The sequence below is a fragment of the Macaca thibetana genome, chromosome 2 (genome assembly GCF_024542745.1).
Source record: "Macaca thibetana thibetana isolate TM-01 chromosome 2, ASM2454274v1, whole genome shotgun sequence".
NCBI classification, from domain to species: domain Eukaryota; kingdom Metazoa; phylum Chordata; class Mammalia; order Primates; family Cercopithecidae; genus Macaca; species Macaca thibetana.
In genome coordinates, this window is record NC_065579.1 from 114930018 (window position 1) to 114950011 (window position 19994).

Consider the following 19994-nt stretch of genomic DNA (forward strand, 5'->3'; position numbering starts at 1 on the left):
CTTATTCTTAAATGATAATGAAGCTTACAATAAAATAATAAAACCACAAACAGCAAAATGCCCATAAAAATATAAACGGCAGAGTAAAGCTTTAGGAAAATATAACACTAGAAAGTGGGGCTAATGGGAAAGGTTTTAACTCTAGAGAGAACTTCTCAGGACACCCACCCCACAGCACATAGATTTTTGCAGCATATGTGAAATGCAACCAGAGAGGGTGAAATGAACAATGGAATGAGAATCAAGAGTCCTGGGTAAAGCCCAGATTCCCATGAACTAGAGCCACCATTGGTCTGTGCCTCAGCTTTTCCATTTAAACCACTCATAGGCCAATGAGGATAGAACAATTTTTGTTTTAGAAAGGTTCTTGCTCCGCAGCTCAGGCTACAGTGCAGTGGTGCAAATCATAGCTTACTATAACCTTGAACTCCTGGGCTAAAGCAATCCTCCTACCTCAGCCTCCCAAGTAGTTAGGACTACAGATGCATGCCATCACGCCTAGCCAATAAATTTTTCTTGTCGAAAAGGGTCTAGCTATGCTGCCTAGGCTGGTCTCAAACTCCTGGCCTCAAAGTGATCCTCCTGCTTCAGCCTCCCAAAACTCTGGGATTATAGGTGTGCACTACTGTGCCTGTCTGAAACAAAATATTGACTCCAATAATGCATTGTTAGTCATAAAATACAATTTTATTTTAAATTATTTTAATGTAAGATATTAGTTATATGTGCATAAATATACTCCCCACTACCACAGTTACCCCAAACACATATACAAAAGGGAAAGAAAGAACATTGCCTCAGTATCCTCCATGCTACAAGTAAGCTTTCCCTTAAACCAGTGTTAGGAGGCTAAGTTCAGTGTGAGGAAGATGACCATTTGATACAAAGAAAGAGTTCTGCTGGTTTTAATTCATCAGCAAGTCTACAACTATGCTTGACTTAATGGTCTTGAAGAACAAAAAACATGCTTGGTCTTAGGGATATAAAGGAGCTTCTTCCATCTGTTTTCTCCCTCTAAAATCTGGGCTGCTACAGAGACCATGTGCACTGGCGTGTCCATTCCTGTTATGAAAATATTGAAATACAGAAGCATTACTTACTACCCTTGCATGCTGCTCACCATCTCTTTGCTTCCTCCCCTGGGACTCTCCAGACATCCCCACAATGCAGAAATTAATATGTTGATGTCTGGCACAGCAGAGAGCTTTCAGGAACCACCTTTAATATTGGTCAGTACCATGTGTCATACTAATTGTTACACATAAACATAACTAACTCCACTGCCTAAGACTTATCCACCCATATCCTGACCCCCAACTGCAGATAGATATAAGCTAAACCAAGTCTCCTGAAATATATTTAAAGCCTGTAGTAGAAGTCTCATAAAGATAGTTTAGATTGCAAACCACTTCAGGTATCTGGTATTGTAGAGGTTTTTAAGGATAAGTCCAACTTAGGATTTGTGCCCAGAAGCTATTTGCAAATTTATGGTTATTTTTTCAGTTAATTAGTTTGAGAAAGGAAATGGTAGCTAAGTAAATAAATTAGATCATTAATTTGCAATAAATATAAATTATGCTAACTCTAAGAGTTGAACACATATACAAATTATGTATATATAATAAAAATAAGGAATATACATAAGACTCTATTAGAAGAAAGCTATCTTGACTGTTGTAAAAACTCCATGTATATGTACTCAGTAGATTTTAACAGTCTTGATATGTGCATGAAAATATAAAAGAATCAGTAACTACTTACTGATGTTCAAACAAACCTATTTTCATTCCAAATGGAAATTAGAATATATTTTGCATTAAGTTAATTACATGACACGTCTCATAAATAATGATGTATTATTATTCCATTCATTACTTATAATTATATTTCTTAGCAAGTGCGAGGCCGGCAACACCATGACCAGTCTTTTCGTGTTCCTTAAAATCTGATGACTTGCATGGAAAGCAGGTCAAAAATATGCCCAGAATATAATGAACAGAGTTCAGTAATTGTTAACCGTGACAGTTTAAAACTACCTGAAAAAGTTACTGTGGAAATAAATGGAAATTTTGAACAGCTTTCCACATTACAGGATACCCATGATAGCAATATGATTAATATTCAAAGTGTTATCTAGATACATATAATTATCATTCTACCATTTGCTAGAATTGGAGAAAGAACATCCCTAATATCCCTCTCCCCCAACACACACCTACATTAACAGACTTATATTCTGTGTAGATCTGCAGATGGTAAAGATATGCATTTCTGGTTGTAAAAGTGACTCTACAGCCTTTATGCAATTCTGAGAAATGTACTTGATGAAAATGACCGTTGAATTTTTATCCTGTAATGCATAATCAGGTCAGGCCAACGCACCCCATCCCATTCACAGTAGGGTAACCCTAGTGTGGAAGACAGGTCAAGATCAAGGAAAGACAGTTAAAACCGTCATTAAGCAACAGTGACCTAGTGAACCACAAGGCTACTTTGTACGTGCATATCCTCAGCAGAGAGCAGGCAGCAATGAGCCAGACGAGTCAAGGAAGAGAAGGCAGATAGCAGGAAGTAGTCCAGATGAGGTCTAGAGACCAACACGTACATGCCTCAGGAACAGTGTTTCATGGGTATGTCACCTTCATTTTGAAGGGGCCAGGGCAAAGTGCACAAAGTCCATGCATTTTTCTCCATCCAATTTCAAATCTTCCTTGCACACATACAAAGTACCTACTTAATTCCTTCAGCGTCAGGTTACAACAATCCATCATTCTGTCTATGATAAAAAATAAAGATGTCAGTCTCGGCTCCAGGAACAAAAAATAAACTTGAGAGAGGAAGAGACTAGCAAGGAGGGCTTCCCCTTCCCCTCTAGTGCCCATGACAGTTACTGCCTTCTGACCCCACATGCAGCCTGAGTCCTCAACCTTGGCAGCTCACTACCAACTGATCAGCTGGTATGTGAGATAAAATGAATTTGTTTTCTGCATCGTAATTCTTTAGATGGCAAGTCAAGATGGATGATGGTCACACAAAGTTTCTCTTACAATGAGAGTTGGCAGGATTCTCTGTGGTGGATTTTAGACATTGAAAAAAGATGTTTGTCAACTTCGAATGATGAAAGCATCCAATAACTTCCTTTGTTCCCATTGGCCAATACTATCAGAAGCTGCTTCTAGCTGGTGGCCATGTACTCTAATAACGCAAGGGTAGGTGCGCATTCATATGGAAACCTTTCCCACAGAAGTAGGAAAAAGAAAACTCCAACTTCACAATCACTGCTAAATGCATGTCTTTGAACACAACAATCTGCCAAATGAACTCAAGAAAAAAATGTGACCACAAGAAAACCAACTTGCCCCATTACATCAGACAGCAAGATTGTCTTTGAACATTTCTCCTCCAAAAGCTTAAGCTGACTGATATACAACAAGCATGCACAGAGCAAAGACAAGACATGTGCTTAGGGCAATTTTCAGAGCAAAAACCTATCTTTAGCAATAAAGATATTAAAATAGTGCTTGTGCTCATTTTACTTGTACAGGAAGGTTTAAAAAGAAACTCTTTAGAGAAATGGAAGATCACTAATAACTGCAGCTTCCTGAACAATTAAAGGAATTCACAAGATTACAACCCACTGAGGAAATGACAAATATTTCTGATTTTTATGGAACGACTAAAAGGGCGCTTTTATCTATAGCATCTATTTGGTAAGAATCACTGTTAAGTAATGAAGCTATTTTTATTATTTTTCCACTTATTTCAGGAGCACTCAACATGGTAACAGTCTGAAAACTGGGGAAACTTAACATTGCTCTTTGGGGAAAATTAACATCCTAATGTTGTTTGGCCCTGGTAACATTAATAACATTCTGTATTAAAAGACGGTTGTCAGAGTTTTCTTTTTTACCTTTTGAAGTTGGATCTTGGAGCACAGTTTGCATTGTAGCAAACTTTTTATTTCTAATGTGTCAGCAGAAATGTTCTTTAAGTTACCTAGTCTAATTCTCTCACAAATATACTTTGTAAGGCTGTCCCTCCATGCATCATCCTAATGTTGTTTGGCCCTGGTAACATTCTGCGTGTGATGGTCTTGGTTGGAAAAATCTGCTCTTTTTAATAACTGATTCAATAAACTCTTGATGAATGATTTGTAGAATACAGTATGATCAGTGAGCAAGGTTTCTGTCTGTCATCACACACCCTATTCAATTCATCCACAAATGTTGCTGTGTCTCCCTCATGTTGCAGCTCCTTACGCCATTCAGAATAGCAATGCAGAGATCAATACACTCTCTGCTGAAAACAACAGAACATAACAAATGAATAATTTTATTTACAACAAAAGCCCCAGTCTTCAAATGGATACCACTGATGTTTAAATTCATTTTCATGCTCAACTCAAGAAGAGAGATAGACACAGCACAAAGCAAAGGGAGGAGGGGTAAGGAGAAGTATTAACCATAATGGTTCAAATTTATTTAAGCCATGAACAATAGCTGGGCTGCACTGAGACACATGAATAAAATGTTTGCTGCAGAATTCTGAATGTGTACTCTTCAAAATGATTCTATCACCAAGAAACTCTGAAAAGCATTTTCCAGTAACAAGAAATTAATGGATTAAAGACATTCTGACATATTATTCTAAGTGTTGCACCACAGAAGCCAAAGCCTATTCAATAGGCTTTAAACAGTGCTGGCAAGGAACAGAAGTGTTTGCTTCAGGTGGGAACAAGGAGGGACTGAAGTGGCTGTTCTGAGAATGAAGCAAACCATCCTGCTTCAAAAGCATATCTTTGGCCCCTGATTTGACAGTTCTTTTTCTTTCTCTGAAAGCTATGAAAAAGTCAGTGAGCAAAGTCATAAGAAATAAGTGTTAGTGGGGGGCAGCAAAATGTTATAAGAGCCACAAGTTCAAAGATGACATTTACAAGTCTCTCATGAATGGCACACTCCCCAAAGGGCACCTGAATGCCATTTTTAAGAAGAATTCATCAAACATACAAAACAAAATGTTCCATTTTACATAAAGATGCCAATATACTGCCCTTAAAACACAGATTGGTCCATTCACAAATTAACATGTAAAGAAATGGCAAAGAATCTTTTCCCATCTGCCATCAGTTCATTCACTGCTTTTAGATTTAACTCCCTACACTCACACACTTGTAAACAGAATTGTAATGGACAAAGGATGAGGGGGAAGCTGGGAAAATCTAGCTTGGACATGATACTGAAACATCTGGAAAAAAGTAGTGACAAGACTTGGCCTCGTGCATGGGAATAGGGAAGAGGTGGGATTTCAGCACACCCTGTCTCCCTATTCCGTTAACTGGAACAATGCATATGCTCCTGATGTTTCCAGTCTCACTTTAGATTCAGTGAACATAATACATTTGGATGCTAAGAAAAAAGAGACGGGCAAGAGCAGGTCCCGTCCATAGGAAGGAAAGACTCGGTGCAGAAATAGGGATGCACATACTTCAGATACGAGGCAGACTGGACTATGTGTTTGATCATGGTACCTGGAACGGAGTATGAGCTCAGTAATAAAGTGTTGAATGAATCAACATGTGAATAAGGAAGTGAATGTCACAAACAAAGAGGAAAGGGTTTTTTGGTTTTGTTTTTGTTCTTCTCCCTAGGAGGGTGGGACAGTTATCAAAGCACTTCAGTTGAAATGAAAAGGATGGGGAGAATCTCCAGTTGAGGCGAGAGGCAGGAGAAAGTATGGTAAAGGGATAGTACAACACATATTCAGGAAACAGCTGGAAAGAGGGGAGACTGAGCCAGTACAATGAAGGTCCTTAAAAACTATTCTAAGGAATTTGGACTTTATCCTCAAAAAACAGACATTCATTATTGGTTTACTCACAAGGGAAGAGAAGAATGATATGGTCAGGGCTGTGGTTCAGATAAAGTTATAGGCTGGATTGGAAAAGCCCAGAGGCAGGGAGACATCATAAATCTACATGAACCACACCTAAGGGCTAGACTAGGGCAGGCAGGATAGATCACTGGAGGAAGATAAAAGCCCACTCCAGACATCTCACCGTTTATTTATGAAATGTTAGTGGACAGAGCTATCCACATCTTCCATTCTAAAATCTCAGGGCAAAAGTCTAGAGCTTTCTGCAAGCAAATGAGTACCTTATTAAGATGTGTCTCCCAGTTGTAACATGGCAGAGTTTATAAAGGTAAAGTAAAATAAAAAGTTACAAAATCATCACATAAGAAGGATTGTCTGAATACATTGTCTACTGGCCTGAGACTGTTTTAAATAGTGCAGATGTTAATTAGCCTTACAGAGTATACTGATTTTAAAAATGCTCCAGTTCTCATTGTTCTTATAATCAGAAAAGGTTGGATCCTTCTTGCTACCTTCCAAACAAACTGAAGTGTGTTAATTTTAATAAAATATTCTCCAAGTATTTACTCAAATATATAGTAACTGAACAGGGTTCATTTCCCAAACGGCAACACCAGTGCCATCCAGAAAGAAACTAGTTAGTATTCACTACTTGCGCACTATTCACACTACAGATATTTTCCTAAACATAGACATTTCTACTTTTCTTGAGTTCAGACTCACATATGCCCTGGTTTTATACATCACATTTTCTGAGTTTGTTAAAAAGTCTGAAAAATCAAGTCACTCTTAAGATATGAGTAAAAAAACTACAAACAAGAGTTCATTCCATTATTAATCATTTTAAAAAGTGGCCAACATGGCGAAACCCCATCTCTACTAAAAATACAAAAATTAACTCAGGGTGGTAGCGCCTGACCGTGGTACCAGCTACTTGGGAGGCTGTGGCACAAGAGTCGCTTGAACCCAGGAGGCAGAGATTGTACTGAGCCAAGATCGCGCCACTGTAACCTAGCCTGGGCTACAGAGTGAGACTCTGCCTCAAAAGGAGGAAAAAAAAAAAAAAAAAGGTAGTGCATCTGTGACCTCTCATTTTCATAGGAATGAGAGTGAATTTAGACAAACAAATCTTGTCTAAATTCACATTTTCATCCCAGGTCCCTTTATTTCTTTTCTAAAAGTCAATTAAAGCTGGCACGTAGAGAGAGATGGCATTTAAATCATATTCTTTCAACACCTTAATTTACAGACATTTTGCTTTTAAAAACCCCAAAGGAAAAAGCCCACCACAAACTTACAGCAAAATAAAATGTTACTTCAAGAAATTCAGGTCTTTTAAAAGAATTCAATACACAATTGGCATTAAACTTAAAAAATTGTTCTGTTTTCTAGGGCCTTTCTAAATCATTCCAGTACTTTTTTCAATAAACAGAAGAAAACAGTTTTCTAATATTATTTAGACTCATTTTATACATTTAAAAGAAGAGTTTTAAATATTAAGAAAAACTTACATATTTACTAGATTATTGCTTATTGGTTTTCTAAATTAATACAATTTATTTGACTAGAATTTGGATTCCAGAAATTTGGGAGTCTATAATACAATCACAATTATCTTTTGGTACACGCTTTTCTTATTTGTATTTTTTTTTTCAGCATACAATAGTTACATGGCTAGAAAGGAAGATTATTCATGAAGTTCTCAAGCACTTTCCACATTTTCACTGAAAAAAAAAATGCAGCTTACTCTGAAAAACCTCTTGGCATATTTGTACATTCGGAATTTCTAAGAAATTCATTTCAAAGCAAAATCATGTCTCAGTGTGGAAAATACTTATTATCTGAAAATATTAAATTTTATTCTGTTGCCTTCTGCTTAGTAAACTAAGTTAAGGAGGAAAGAGAAAAACATCCTGAAGAGTCAGTACAAAATTCATATGCACACAATCAGGGGATACTTTCAACAACATAAAAAGAACTCCCCAAGCATTTCACCAATACTTGTTATTCCCACCGCAAAAGAATAAAGCTCCTGCTGAAGTCTGTAGGAGGAAAGACCGCAACTCAGTGGTCAGAGGGAAATAAAACAACTCTACCCACCAATGACACTGGCCGATGATCTATAAGCTGGTAGTTTTCCCAAGAGAAAATGTTATTTCAGGTCCTAATTTTTTTTAAAAAATTGTAAGTATATTTATATATATAAATTTAAATAAAACGCACAACTTGAATGATCTCCAAGAGGTAAAGCAACAGTGTCAGTCTCAAATCCGCACATATCTTGCTTCCACATCACAAAGGCACCACCCAAGCTACTATTAAAATTCACAACAGATAAGTTGAAAACCAAGTGCCCGTGATATTCACTGGGCTCATTTCAGAAGCACCTATTTATTTACTCAGCTATGATAGTGAAAAGGTCAAGCAAAAATTCACCTCCAAAGCCACGGTTGCTAAGCAACTCTCTTCAGAAGTTCTGCAACATTGATCAAGCATATTACTGGTGCCACCAACTGGATTCAGAATAAATGTGTGTAACATCTTACCTGGTGTCTTCAAAATGGGAGGGAGATGGATTCTTTCTTTACCTTTTTGGACAGACTGGAGGCCAATCTTACATTTATATTCATTTGGCTGGTTAGGCTCAGAAGACTTTTATTTTTCCTCTCCAGATAAAAAAGGATACGTCCTGGTACCACAGGTTTCCTATTCACAAGAGCGAAGGACAGTTCTGTTTTGAGAAACACCACAGAGGGCTTGATGAGATGTTGGCCAAATCTGAACGACATGTCCTCACAGCTGAAGTCTAAAAGACAATGGATAGAATTCAAATAAGAAACTCAGCTCATATACCACCTTAAAGAAAGCAAATTCCATTACTACAGATTCTTAGTTGCAGAGAGGATGCCATTGAAATTGTTCCTCATTGAATGTTCACCAAGATGCATTCTGGGCAAGTCTTTCTAAAATACTCCACTCTCCCTACCAGTGTTTCCTTGATTAGAGTTAGCAATTTTCAAGCAGAAGTTTGCACTTGGACAACAAAACAGCCTTTCCCCTTTCCTCCCCCTGCACCTCACGGTGCCACCTTAACTCAAACCCACAAGGCCCTATTTGTCAGGTACTTATTTTTACCCATCTATTTTGTCATCTCTGCTAAGCTGAAAATTTTCATTAAGTATTAACTATAAACCTTCTAATTCTTAAATGCTTCTCTCAAATGGTTTTATGTTCATATAATAGCAATTTACAGCAAGTGCAAACACTGTCTGACCTTGCCTACAATTACAAAAATATGAGCACCCCCAGAGAACTATTCTAGCAAAATCTCCAAAATTAAGGAGAAAAAACAAATTTTTTTAAAAGGAAGGAAGGAGCAAAACGGAGTTCAAAACTAGAACAATTCCTGGTTGTAACAGGGCCACAAAGCAGCAAGGTACCTGAAATGTTCTGCATCTTCCTTTTGAGGGAACGCCATGGGGGCCGGGGGCAGGAAAGGGAAGCTGAAGGGAATCTGGCACATGGCATAGCTGAGACAAGCCAAATCCATCTAGCACCAAGGAATGACTTTTAAATCAGGTGGATGCCAATACACAATAAAGTTACTTTGTGAATGACTAAGACGCACTTTGTAAATGACTAAAAAACACCATCCCTAGAAAACGATTTCATTTTTCTAACTCAGGAACAGCCTAGTACAAAATTGATGAACATGGATCACTCTATGGAAAAACAGAGAAAGGATTATAAAAAGGATGAAATTAGAAAATAGTTGACTATTTATTTTACTGTAAAATATGTATTTGGTTTTCAACCCCATTTCCTGGCATGCAACTCCTAAAATCCTTAGAAACTCCAAAGTGATGTCTTTTTGTATGCTAATGATTAACTGGTAGCTAGCAGCCTCTAAGAGTCTAGGTAGCTTCAGGATGGGACTGGTCACAAGAAGGACCAATGCAGGATTACAGGACTGGAACTTTCAAGCCCCACTCCCCAATCTCCCAGGAGGAGAGAGGGGCTGAAGGTGAAGTTGATCACCAATGGTCAACAGTTTAGTCGGTCATGTTTACATAATGAAGCCTCTGTAAAAACCCAGAAGAACAGGTTTAGGGAGCTTCTGGATAGCTGAACACGAAGGTTCCTGGAGGATGGCTCGCCCTGGGAGAGCCCTGGGAGAGCATGGAAGCTCCGTGCTCTTTCCTCCGTACCTCACCTTATGCATCTTTTCATCAGTATCCTTTGTAATATTTGCTGTAATAAACTGGTAAACCTAAGTATTTCCCTGAATTCTTTGAGCTGCTCAAGCAAATTGAGTGAACTCAAAGAAGGAACCATGGGGTCCCTGATTTACAGTCAGTCAGTTGGAAGTTCCAGAGGCCCAGACTTCCAACTGGTATCTGAAAGTCAGGGGCCAGTCTCACGGCACTGAGCCCTCAACCTGTGGAATCTGAGGCTATCTCCAGGTACATAACATCCAAATTCTTCTGAACTGAATCAAAGGACATCCAGCTGGTGTCCGCTGCTTGGTGTGTTTTGCAGGGGGGGGACGCCACACATTTGGTCACGGTAGTAGTCTTTGTTGATTGTTGTCGTTGGTGTGAAAGCAGAGGAAAAACATGTTGAATGTATTTTTTTTCCTTAGAAAAAAAATGTGCTTCCTTAAAGCACGTGAATAATGCATGATTGTTTAATGATTCTAACATTCTCAATGACACACAAGACAGAGAACTGTACAAATGTCATTTTCTATGGAAGAACCCATATAGCCAGAACTGTACACATTTCAGGTACTAAAGAAATAAGACGGGAAGGTTTGCCCCAGCGGTACAGATAATGGTTTTTAGAACATTTACAACCAGCTCATTAAAAACCCAACAGTTCTCAAGGGGAGGTCCCTCCACAATAGCATCAACTTCACTTGGGAACTTATTACAAATGCAAATTTTGAGGCCCCACCCCAGACCTACTGAACCAGAAACTTTGGGACAAGGGCCCAGCAATCAAGGCTTCCATAGTTGTCCAGGTGATTCAGAACCACTGACCAAACCCAACTATCCTCCCAATCCTTGGGCCTTTTCCTACAGAATTCCTGCCAAACAGCTGGCTAGTGTATGCTTGAATATGTCCAGTGATGGGGAGTTCATCACTCGTTCCTGCTAAGATAGTCAACTCTACAAATAACATAGTTGCTCTTTATACCAAGTCTATCTGTTTTTCATGACTTTATTCCTTGCAATCATATAAAACAAGTATCATGCAAGTGGCAGTGCTTCAGATACTTAGAGTTAGCTATTCTTCATTTTTTCTTGTTTTTCTAGAATAAAGATGGCAAATCACATCAACTATTCTACAAACAGCATTGATTCAAGTGACCTGTGGTTATTTCCCTCCCCAGAATCTACTTCCTTATAGTCTTAGCCATACCACTTTGATTTTTTGCTTTTAGTAACACCCCACCATATTCTACATGTGGGACTATTCCTACTACCTGGTTCTAGTGATGGGCATGTGACCCAGGCACCCATAGTCCTTTGACATATGATTGGTTTGGAAGTGGACATAGGACACAAAATGAACCAATCAAAGGCAAAGACATCCTTCAGAGTAATACTGCTGATAGTAACAAGGCCACTTTCTTTCAGTTGAGTTGCCAAACTGGTAGACTATGAACCTGAAACAGCTATGAGTTCTCCTTAAAAAGAGCTGGCTTGATATGAGAGCCAACACTGAGGCAAAGACAGTGAAGATACAGAGACCCATACCTGAAGATACTTTCTGAGCACCTGGATCTAACATTGCCAAAAGAAGTAATGTCCCAGAAGTTTATTTCTCCTTCAGGATAATGGAACAGAATTGACTTAGCACAGGCTCTAGTTGATGAGCTACATTATCATGAGCTCATGAAAAGCTCTTCTTTTTCTTTTCACTTTTCTTATCCTTTTCCTTTTTGTCCTCTATGTCCAGTCCCATTCCCTCCCTTCCCACCCCAGAAATTCACTTTTTTATAATTAATGTATTATTCAGAATCCTCTTTACATGTTTGTGTACATAAATTTTTGTCAAAAATACATAGGGCTCTTTTATTCATGGTTTTTAAATTTGTATGTAACTTGTAGTTTTTAAGTCTCATTCTTCTGTATTCTCTCAACATTGTTTTAGAAACTCATCCATGGTGCTATAAACAACTCTTTCACTGCATTCCACTGTAGTATTCCTGCCCACTCCTCTAGTACTATAGAGCTAGCTTGATTACAACCTTTTACCACAAGTTACACTGTGACTACCATTCTTATACACGTTTCCCTGGATTCCGATCCTAGCATCCCATTGTTGGGATTCAGGTCAGATACTTAGATTTTCTAAAATATATGCACCAGCTTGCATGCCCAGCAGCAATACATGAGGATTTCTATTTTCCTACATCCTTACCAGCACTTGATAGTACTTCCTGCTTTCCAAGCTTTTAATTATTGAACGGTAAAATGGCGTCTCTTCCTTTTACTTCATTTGTCTCTAATAGTGATGTGTGTGTATATGCATGTTTCTCTTCCTAAAAAATTGCCAATTCATATACTTTGTCCTCTTTCATATTGCTCTCCTCCCTTCAATTTTCTAATTTTGTACAGTCCCTTGTATATTCTAAATATTGATCATGGTCTATTAAACACAATAATTATATTTTCACCATCTGTTAATTTCTCTGTTGTTCCCTCCATTGAACAGAAATCATTCATTTTGATGTATTCCAAGTACATCAATTTTTTTTTTTATAGTTTGTGCTCTGCAAATCTCTCAGAACAAATCCCTCTCTACCATAAGGTTGCAAATATATATATTTCTATATTTTCTTCTATTGACTTTATATTTTCATCCTTAACATTTAGGTATTTATTCCACTTGGAGCTTTGTTTATAGTATGAAATGCAGAAACAGCTTCATTTTTCTTTTTGTGAGCCAATTTTCCTAGTACCAATTCCTGGGAATGATTACAGTTTTAAGTTCCCGTATACACACAGGAATAAGTCTAGACGCCTTTCTTTTCTGCGTAAGAGCCAGATGCTGTAGACAGAGGTCGCACATTTTTTTTTTTTTTTCTCTTTTCTGTAAAGGACCAGACACAGCAGGCCACACAGTGTCTGCTGCAATTACTCTACTTTGTCATGGCAACATGAAAGCAGTATGAGTAGGTGTGGCTGGGCCCCAGTAAAACTTTATTTGAAAAAACAGGCAGCAGCCCAGATTTGGTTTATAGGGGGAGTTTGCCAACTCCTGCTCTATATTGCTAATGTCTAAAGAAAAAACAGAGATCCTCTTTCTGTATTTATTATCCCATATAAATTTTAGCCTCCACTCTGCCCCTTTCAAAAAAAAATTCTTAGATGTTGATGAGACTGAATTTAAATTGTAAGAGGGGAGAAGGGAATGTGACATCGTCACAATATTCAATGGAGCCATTTATGAATGCTGCATTTATGCTCTTTAAGACCATAATAAAACTCTTGTAATAGAGTTTTAAATTTCCCTTATATGTTTTATGCATTCTATCTTAGATTTATTCCTAGATAGCTTTTAGTTTATGTCACTATTATAAATGGTACCTTATTATTGCCATAGTTTATAATTAGTTACTCCCGATACAGTAGAAAGCTATTGATTTTTCTATGTTCTTATAGCTGACAATCTAGCTGAACTCTTGCATTGCTTCTAATGGTTTCTGCTGATTCTTTTTTGTTGTCATTTTGTTTTGTTTTGATTTTAGAGAGTTTTGTTCTGTCGCTCAGGCTGGAGTGCAGTGGCGCGATCTTGGCTCACTGCAAGCTCCGCCTCCCGGGTTCAAGGGATTCTCCTGCCTCAGCCTCCAGAGTAGCTGGGACTACAGGTGCCTGCCACCACGCCCGGCTAATTTGTGTGTGTGTGTGTGTTTTTAGTAGAGACGGGGTTTCAACATGTTAGCCAGGACAGTCTTCATCTCCTGACCTCATGATCCGCCCGTCTTGGCCTCCCAAAGTGCTGGGATTACAGGCGTGAGTCACCACGCTCAGCCTTCTCTTTGTTTTTATATATATAATTTCACTTAGAAATAATGACAATCATATCTTTCATTGCAATTTTCCTACTTTTGTGTTTCTTTGTTGTACTGCGTTGGTCAGGTATCTGGTAATGTGTTGAGAAGCAAAAGTAACACAGGCATCCTTGTCTTGTTCCTGACCTTAAGAGGGCTGAGTTTAAACTTTTTTTTTTTTTTTTTGTATTACAAATGATGTCTACTCTAGGTTTTAAATAGGAGCCTTTAATCAAGCTAAAAATATCCCTTCTATTTCAAGTTTTCTAAGAGTTCACACCATTTCTTTTAAAAATTGGTTTCATGAAATGCTTTTCCTATATCACTGATGATGCAATTGCTTGTTCTGTGTCATTAATGTGGTAAACTACATTAGCAAATTTAAAAATAATACTTCACTATTCTTTCCTTATTATGATTAATTCAACTCAGTCACAAAGTATTATTTTTTAATATACTGCTAGATTTGGATTCTTAGCCTTTCGAAAGTCATAAGTGAAGTTGGCCAATAATTTCTCAATTTTTTTTTTTTTTTTTTTTTTTGGAAACGGAGTGTCACTCTGTTGTTCAGGCTGGACACAGCAGCATGATCTGGGCTCACTGCAACCTCTGCCTCCCTGGTTCAAGCGATTCTCCTGCCTCAGCCTCCCAAGTAGCTGGGATTACAGGCACCCACCACCACACTTAGCTAATTTTTGTATTTTTAGTAGAGACAGCATTTTAACACATTGGCCAGGATGGTCTCGAACTCCTAACTTCAAGTAATCCATCCGCCTCAGCCTCCCAAAGTGCTGGGATTACAAGCATGAGCCACTGTGCCCAACCAATCTATCTAGTTTTTGTTATCAAGATCAAACATAATAGCTTGGTTTTTCTTTTTTGTTCCAAAGGGAGTTTATTAAACAAGCATTTTCTGTTTCATGAGAGTTAAACAAAACTCTTTTGTCAAACTGTGTCTTTTGTCCTGTGCCAGGAAGGACTAAGTTTTGATAATCATTACCATTTATTGTTTTCTGATTTACTTAAGATTTTTTTCTTGTATCAGTTTCTTAGCCATATATCCTTTTCACATAATACTGGTAAAAACTTATATTCTTTTTACTGGATTTAAAAATGTAATCTATAATTATTTCTTGTACCTTTTCCCTATTGTGTTTATCGTGGTACATGGAGATGTTTTTTCTTTGTCTGTTATTCAAAAGTAAGACCTATCCTAGTAAGTTTTTCAAATAATGAACTTCTGTTTCTTTGGCTTTTATTAATTATTTTTACTTTATTACTGCATTTGTATTTCTTTCCTCTGATTTGTTTTCCTTTATTGTTTCTTTGGATTTACTATGTGGCAGTTTTTCTAGTTACTTGAGTCAAACCTTGGGCTTATAGGATTCCAGACTTTGTGTTTTTCTCTTGTGTAACAAAAGCTATATATTGCCTTGAAAGTATTCCATTAGCTCTATCTCTCACCTACTGTGCTTTTATTATCACTCAGCTCTAAAACTTTGCTATTCTTGTTATTTCCTATTTAACCTGACGGTTATTTCATAGTATGTCTTTTCATTTCCAGATATGTGGGATGTTTTTGCTATCTTTTTGTTAATAGTGTCTGATTTCATAGCACTGTTGTTAGAGAACCTCTATGCTGTTGATTTTGTAGAATTTGAGGCTTCCTGACTCATTGAAAGTTGAAGCTTGTGTCTAATCCACATGCCTTCTGAAATAAAGTATGCTCTGCTTTTGTTGAATAAGTTCTATATACATGAGAGATCAAATTGTTATCCAAATCTGTCTTTTTGTCTCATTGCTTCATTGGTTTCTGAGAGGACTGTGCTAAATTTCTAACTACATTTGCTAAATCAATGTCTTACACCATAAATCACTGTTTTCTGTACCTCAAAGCTACATTATTACATGTGGATATGTTCATATTCATTTCACTCCCTTGGTCTTGTTCCTTTTTCTTCTTTGTATTTGACAAGTATACATTTTTATACATTTTTCCATTGCCTTACTGTTCTCTTGAAATTTTTTATAAATAAAATACTATAGCATCTTGCTTTCTATCCGTTAAAGAATCTGCTGGATAAGTTTAACCACTACACATTTACGCTGATTATTCTTTGAGCTTACTTCAGACATTTTATTTCATCTTTTCGTTTGTTTCACTTCACTTTGTCTCCTGTCTACCTTCCACAGGTTAGGTCTGATTTTTCTTTCCCCATGAGTACGAAAATTATACATTCTATTTTTATTTCAATAGTGGTTATTCTTTTTTTTTTTGAGACGGAGTCTCGCTCTGCCGCCCAGGCTGGAGTGCAGTGGCCGGATCTCAGCTCACTGCAAGCTCCGCCTCCCGGGTTTACGCCATTCTCCTGCCTCAGCCTCCCGAGTAGCTGGGACTACAGGCGCCCGCCACCTCGCCCGGCTAGTTTTTTGTATTTTTTAGTAGAGACGGGGTTTCACCATGTTAGCCAGGATGGTCTCGATCTCCCGACCTCGTGATCCGCCCGTCTCGGCCTCCCAAAGTGCTGGGATTACAGGCTTGAGCCACCGCGCCCGGCCTCAATAGTGGTTATTCTTATTCTATCCATAATAATGCTCAATATTTTAAAGCAGATCAATATCTTTATCCTTAGTATATTCTTACCTCCTTTCATCTCTTCCAGATATCATACCCCATCTTCCCGATGCCCTAACTTCTATGAATTGATATTGTTATAATTTCAAATAATGATTTATATGCTTTTTTACCCACCATGCCTCTCCCCCCACTTACTCTAGTGATTGTATTTTCATTTATCTTGTTTACAAAGATGTAAGGACATGCCCTTCTCGCCAGGCAGCTGTGGCCTCCAGCACCACCTGCCTCTTTTGAATCTTACTTTCCCTTTCTGGCCTTTAGCCCTCCCTTTTCCTCAAAGCTCTGCTACACTTTTGAGTGGATAAAGAGTCTCAGTTCTGCCACTCTCTTTCTGATCTTCCAGGATTCACTGAACCTTCTAATCCTCAGATACTTCATTTGAAAATAGTAGATAATAAAGTATGGAAAGCATGTTTTCTTGTCTGCCACGTGATGTAGGTATCCTTAAATACTAATTTTTTTTCTCTTTCCCTACCCAAATCTAAGTCTATCTCTTTTTTAATTGTGGTAAATTATCCCCATATATGCTGCTAATACACGTATTTCTTCAAGTTTTAATTTCAATGAAGAAGAAAAATATTCTAGGAACTCTAAAAGGTACAAAAGCATGAAAAAGATTAAAAGTCAAGAGTTTGATGGGAAAATTTGTTCATCTCCAGGATCTGAAACTGTCTGCAAGACTGAGATAAATATTACATACTTTCCTCTCACATGAAAATGGCAGAAAGCAATTTTATTTTAAGCTAACGTAAAATTGCTGAATCTTTCTACCAAACAAAGACTAGATGTACCAGTATTCTGTGGAATTTTCAGGGGAAAATCATCTTCAGGGAACTGTTTCTTAGCAAATATGGAGATGGTAGCTTCTGTAATCCAGAGAAGCAAGTACTGGGTTAAGAAACTCAGTCCAAGGTTTAGGCCCTTAGACTTGTTAGTGAGCATTAGCCAAGAAGGAAATACAAGGAACTTGGTTTACTCTCGAAATGGTAATTGAACCCTACTCTCGCTTTATAAACAAACAAAAGAAGTAGATACATAAATGAAAACCAAGGTCTCACATTTCGAGACAATTACTTTTTTCTTTATATTTTTTGGTAATAACTTCTTTTATTTGGGACTAAAAACATGATTTCAACATTCTTAAATGAGTCTCCATTTCCCACTTTTCAGCCATAAAATGTAGCCTCTTGCTACCTCTCTCTTACTGAGAGGTGACAACATGCTAGCAGCCCTCGCTCTTGGCGCTTCCTCGGCCTCCGCGTCCACTCTAGTGGCGCTTGAGGAGCCCTTCAGCCTGCCAGGGCACTGTGGGAGCCCCTCTCTGGGCTGGTTGAGGCTGGAGCCGGCTCCCTCTGCTTGTGGGGAGGTGTGGAGGGAGGGGCCCTGTTGGGAACTGTGGCTGTGCACTGTGCTCGTGGGCCAGCGTGAGTTCTGGGTGGGTGTGGGCTCGGTGGACCCCACACTTGCAGCAGCCGGCTGGCACCGCTGGGCCTGGGCAGTGAGGGGCTTAGTACCTGGGCCAGGAGCTGCAGAGGGTGCTCCAGGTCCCTGAGCAGTGCCGGCCCGCTAGGCGCTGAGCTCAAATTTTCGTTGAGTGTCAGCTGCTTCCCCACAGGGCACAGCTCAGGACCTGCAGCCTGCCATGCCCAAGCTAGCCTCTCCGCCTGCCATGGGCTCCTGTGCAGCCCGAGCCTCCCCGATGAGTGCCACCCCCTGCTCTGCGGCGCCCAGTCCCATCAACTGCCCAAGGGCTGAGGAGTGTGGGCACACGGCACAGGACTGGCGGGCAGCTCCACCTGTGGCCCTGGTGTGGGATCCACTAGGTGAAGCCAGCTGGGTTCCTGGGTCTAGTGGAAATTTGGAGAGTCTTTATGTCTAGCTGAGGGATTGTGAATGCACCAATCAGCACTCTATGTCTAGCTAGAGGATTGTAAACACACCAATCAGTACTCTGTATCTAGCTAACCTAGTAGGGACTTGGAGAACTTTTCCTTCTAGCACTCTGTGTCTAGCTAAAGGATCATAAACACACCAATCAGCACTCTGTCAAAATGGACCAATCAGCTCTCTGTAAAATGGACCAATCAGTTCTCTGTAAAATAGACCAATCAGCTCTCTGTAAAATGGACCAATCAGCAGAATGTGGGTGGGGTCAGATAAGCAAATAAACGCAGGGTCCGGTTGCCTTCCACACTGTAGAAGCTTTATTTTTTTGCTCTTTACAATAAATGTTGCTGTTGTTCACTCTTTGGGTCCACACCACATTTATGAGCTGTAACACTCACGGCGAAAGTCTGTAGCTTCACTCCTGAAGCCACCGAGACCACGAACCCACTGGGAAGAATGAACAACTCCAGACACACCGCCTTTAAGAGCTGTAACACTCACCTCGAAGGTCTGCAGCTTCACTCCTGAAGTCAGCGAGACCACGAACCCACCAGCAGGAAAAAACGGTGGACACATCTGAACATCTGAAGGAACAAACCCCGGACACACCATCTTTAAGAACGGCAACACTCACCATGAGGGTCTGCGGCTTCATTCTTGAAGTCAGCGAGACCGAGAACCTGCCAATTCCAGACACATTATGACATATTTGTACTCTCTCTCTCTCGTGCCTATAAACCACCTTTATATCCCTATCTCCTGTAATTCTCACCAGCTGGTAGCATAACACTTTTAGAGCTTAATCTTTATTCTGCTTACTTAAACAATGAAAAGATCTCTACTATCCTCTTGTGTGTGACTCAGTGGATGTGTTCAGTCATTTTTTTGACAGGGCTAGATAGGCAACCTAACTTGTAGTAGAGTAAGGTTCAATGCCACAGAAGCAAATGCAGGCCCCAAAATGTGAAATCTCCAAGCTGTGAACAGGAGCTGACAATAGCTCACCTCAGGGTAGGGCAGATTCTTTTTCCGGATTTGCTTTCAAATGTTATGTTAACGTCCACCTAAAATAACTGCCAAATGCTTCAAACCTTGCTCCAAAAAAATTCTAGAAGTTTGTAGCAGAATAGAACGTAAGAGATCATGTATGTCTAGCCCTCTCATTTTAGAGATATCAAGTATGTCCAACAAGTTAAGTGGCTTATTCAAACTTCTTCTGAAACTTAGGGGGTGTGATGGTTAATACTGGATATCAACTTGATTGGATTGAAGGATACAAAGTATTAATCCTGGATGTATCTGTGTGGGTGTTGCCAAAAGAGATTAACATGAGTCAGTGGGCTGGGGAAGGCAGATCCACCCTTAATCTGGTGGGCACAATCTAATCAGCTGCCAGTGAATATAAAGCAGGGAGGAAAAAACACGAGAGAGAGAGAGATGGGCTTAGCCTCCCAGTCTACATCTTTCTCCTGTGCTGGATGCTTCCTGCCCTCAAACATCGGACTCTGAGTTCTTAAGTTTGGGGACTCTGACTCT

At 39.1% G+C, this 19994-nt stretch overlaps 1 protein-coding gene across 6 annotated transcripts in view; it reads right to left on the bottom strand.

The window, feature by feature from the left end:
- FHIT (fragile histidine triad diadenosine triphosphatase) overlaps window positions 1-19994 on the bottom strand; it is a 1489770-nt gene that overhangs the window by 787986 nt on the left and 681790 nt on the right. For 4 of the 6 annotated variants that reach the window (XM_050781267.1, XM_050781270.1, XM_050781269.1 and 1 more), the window contains 2 exons: window positions 18960-19042; window positions 8558-8677 (listed from right to left, as the gene is read on the bottom strand). In XM_050781267.1, the coding sequence (XP_050637224.1) occupies window positions 8558-8660 (103 nt within the window). In that variant the 5' untranslated portion in view covers window positions 8661-8677; window positions 18960-19042. Of the gene's footprint in view, window positions 1-8557; window positions 8678-18959; window positions 19043-19092; window positions 19139-19994 lie in introns of all 6 variants that reach the window. The other 2 variants (XM_050781268.1, XM_050781266.1) reach the window with 2 other exon arrangements.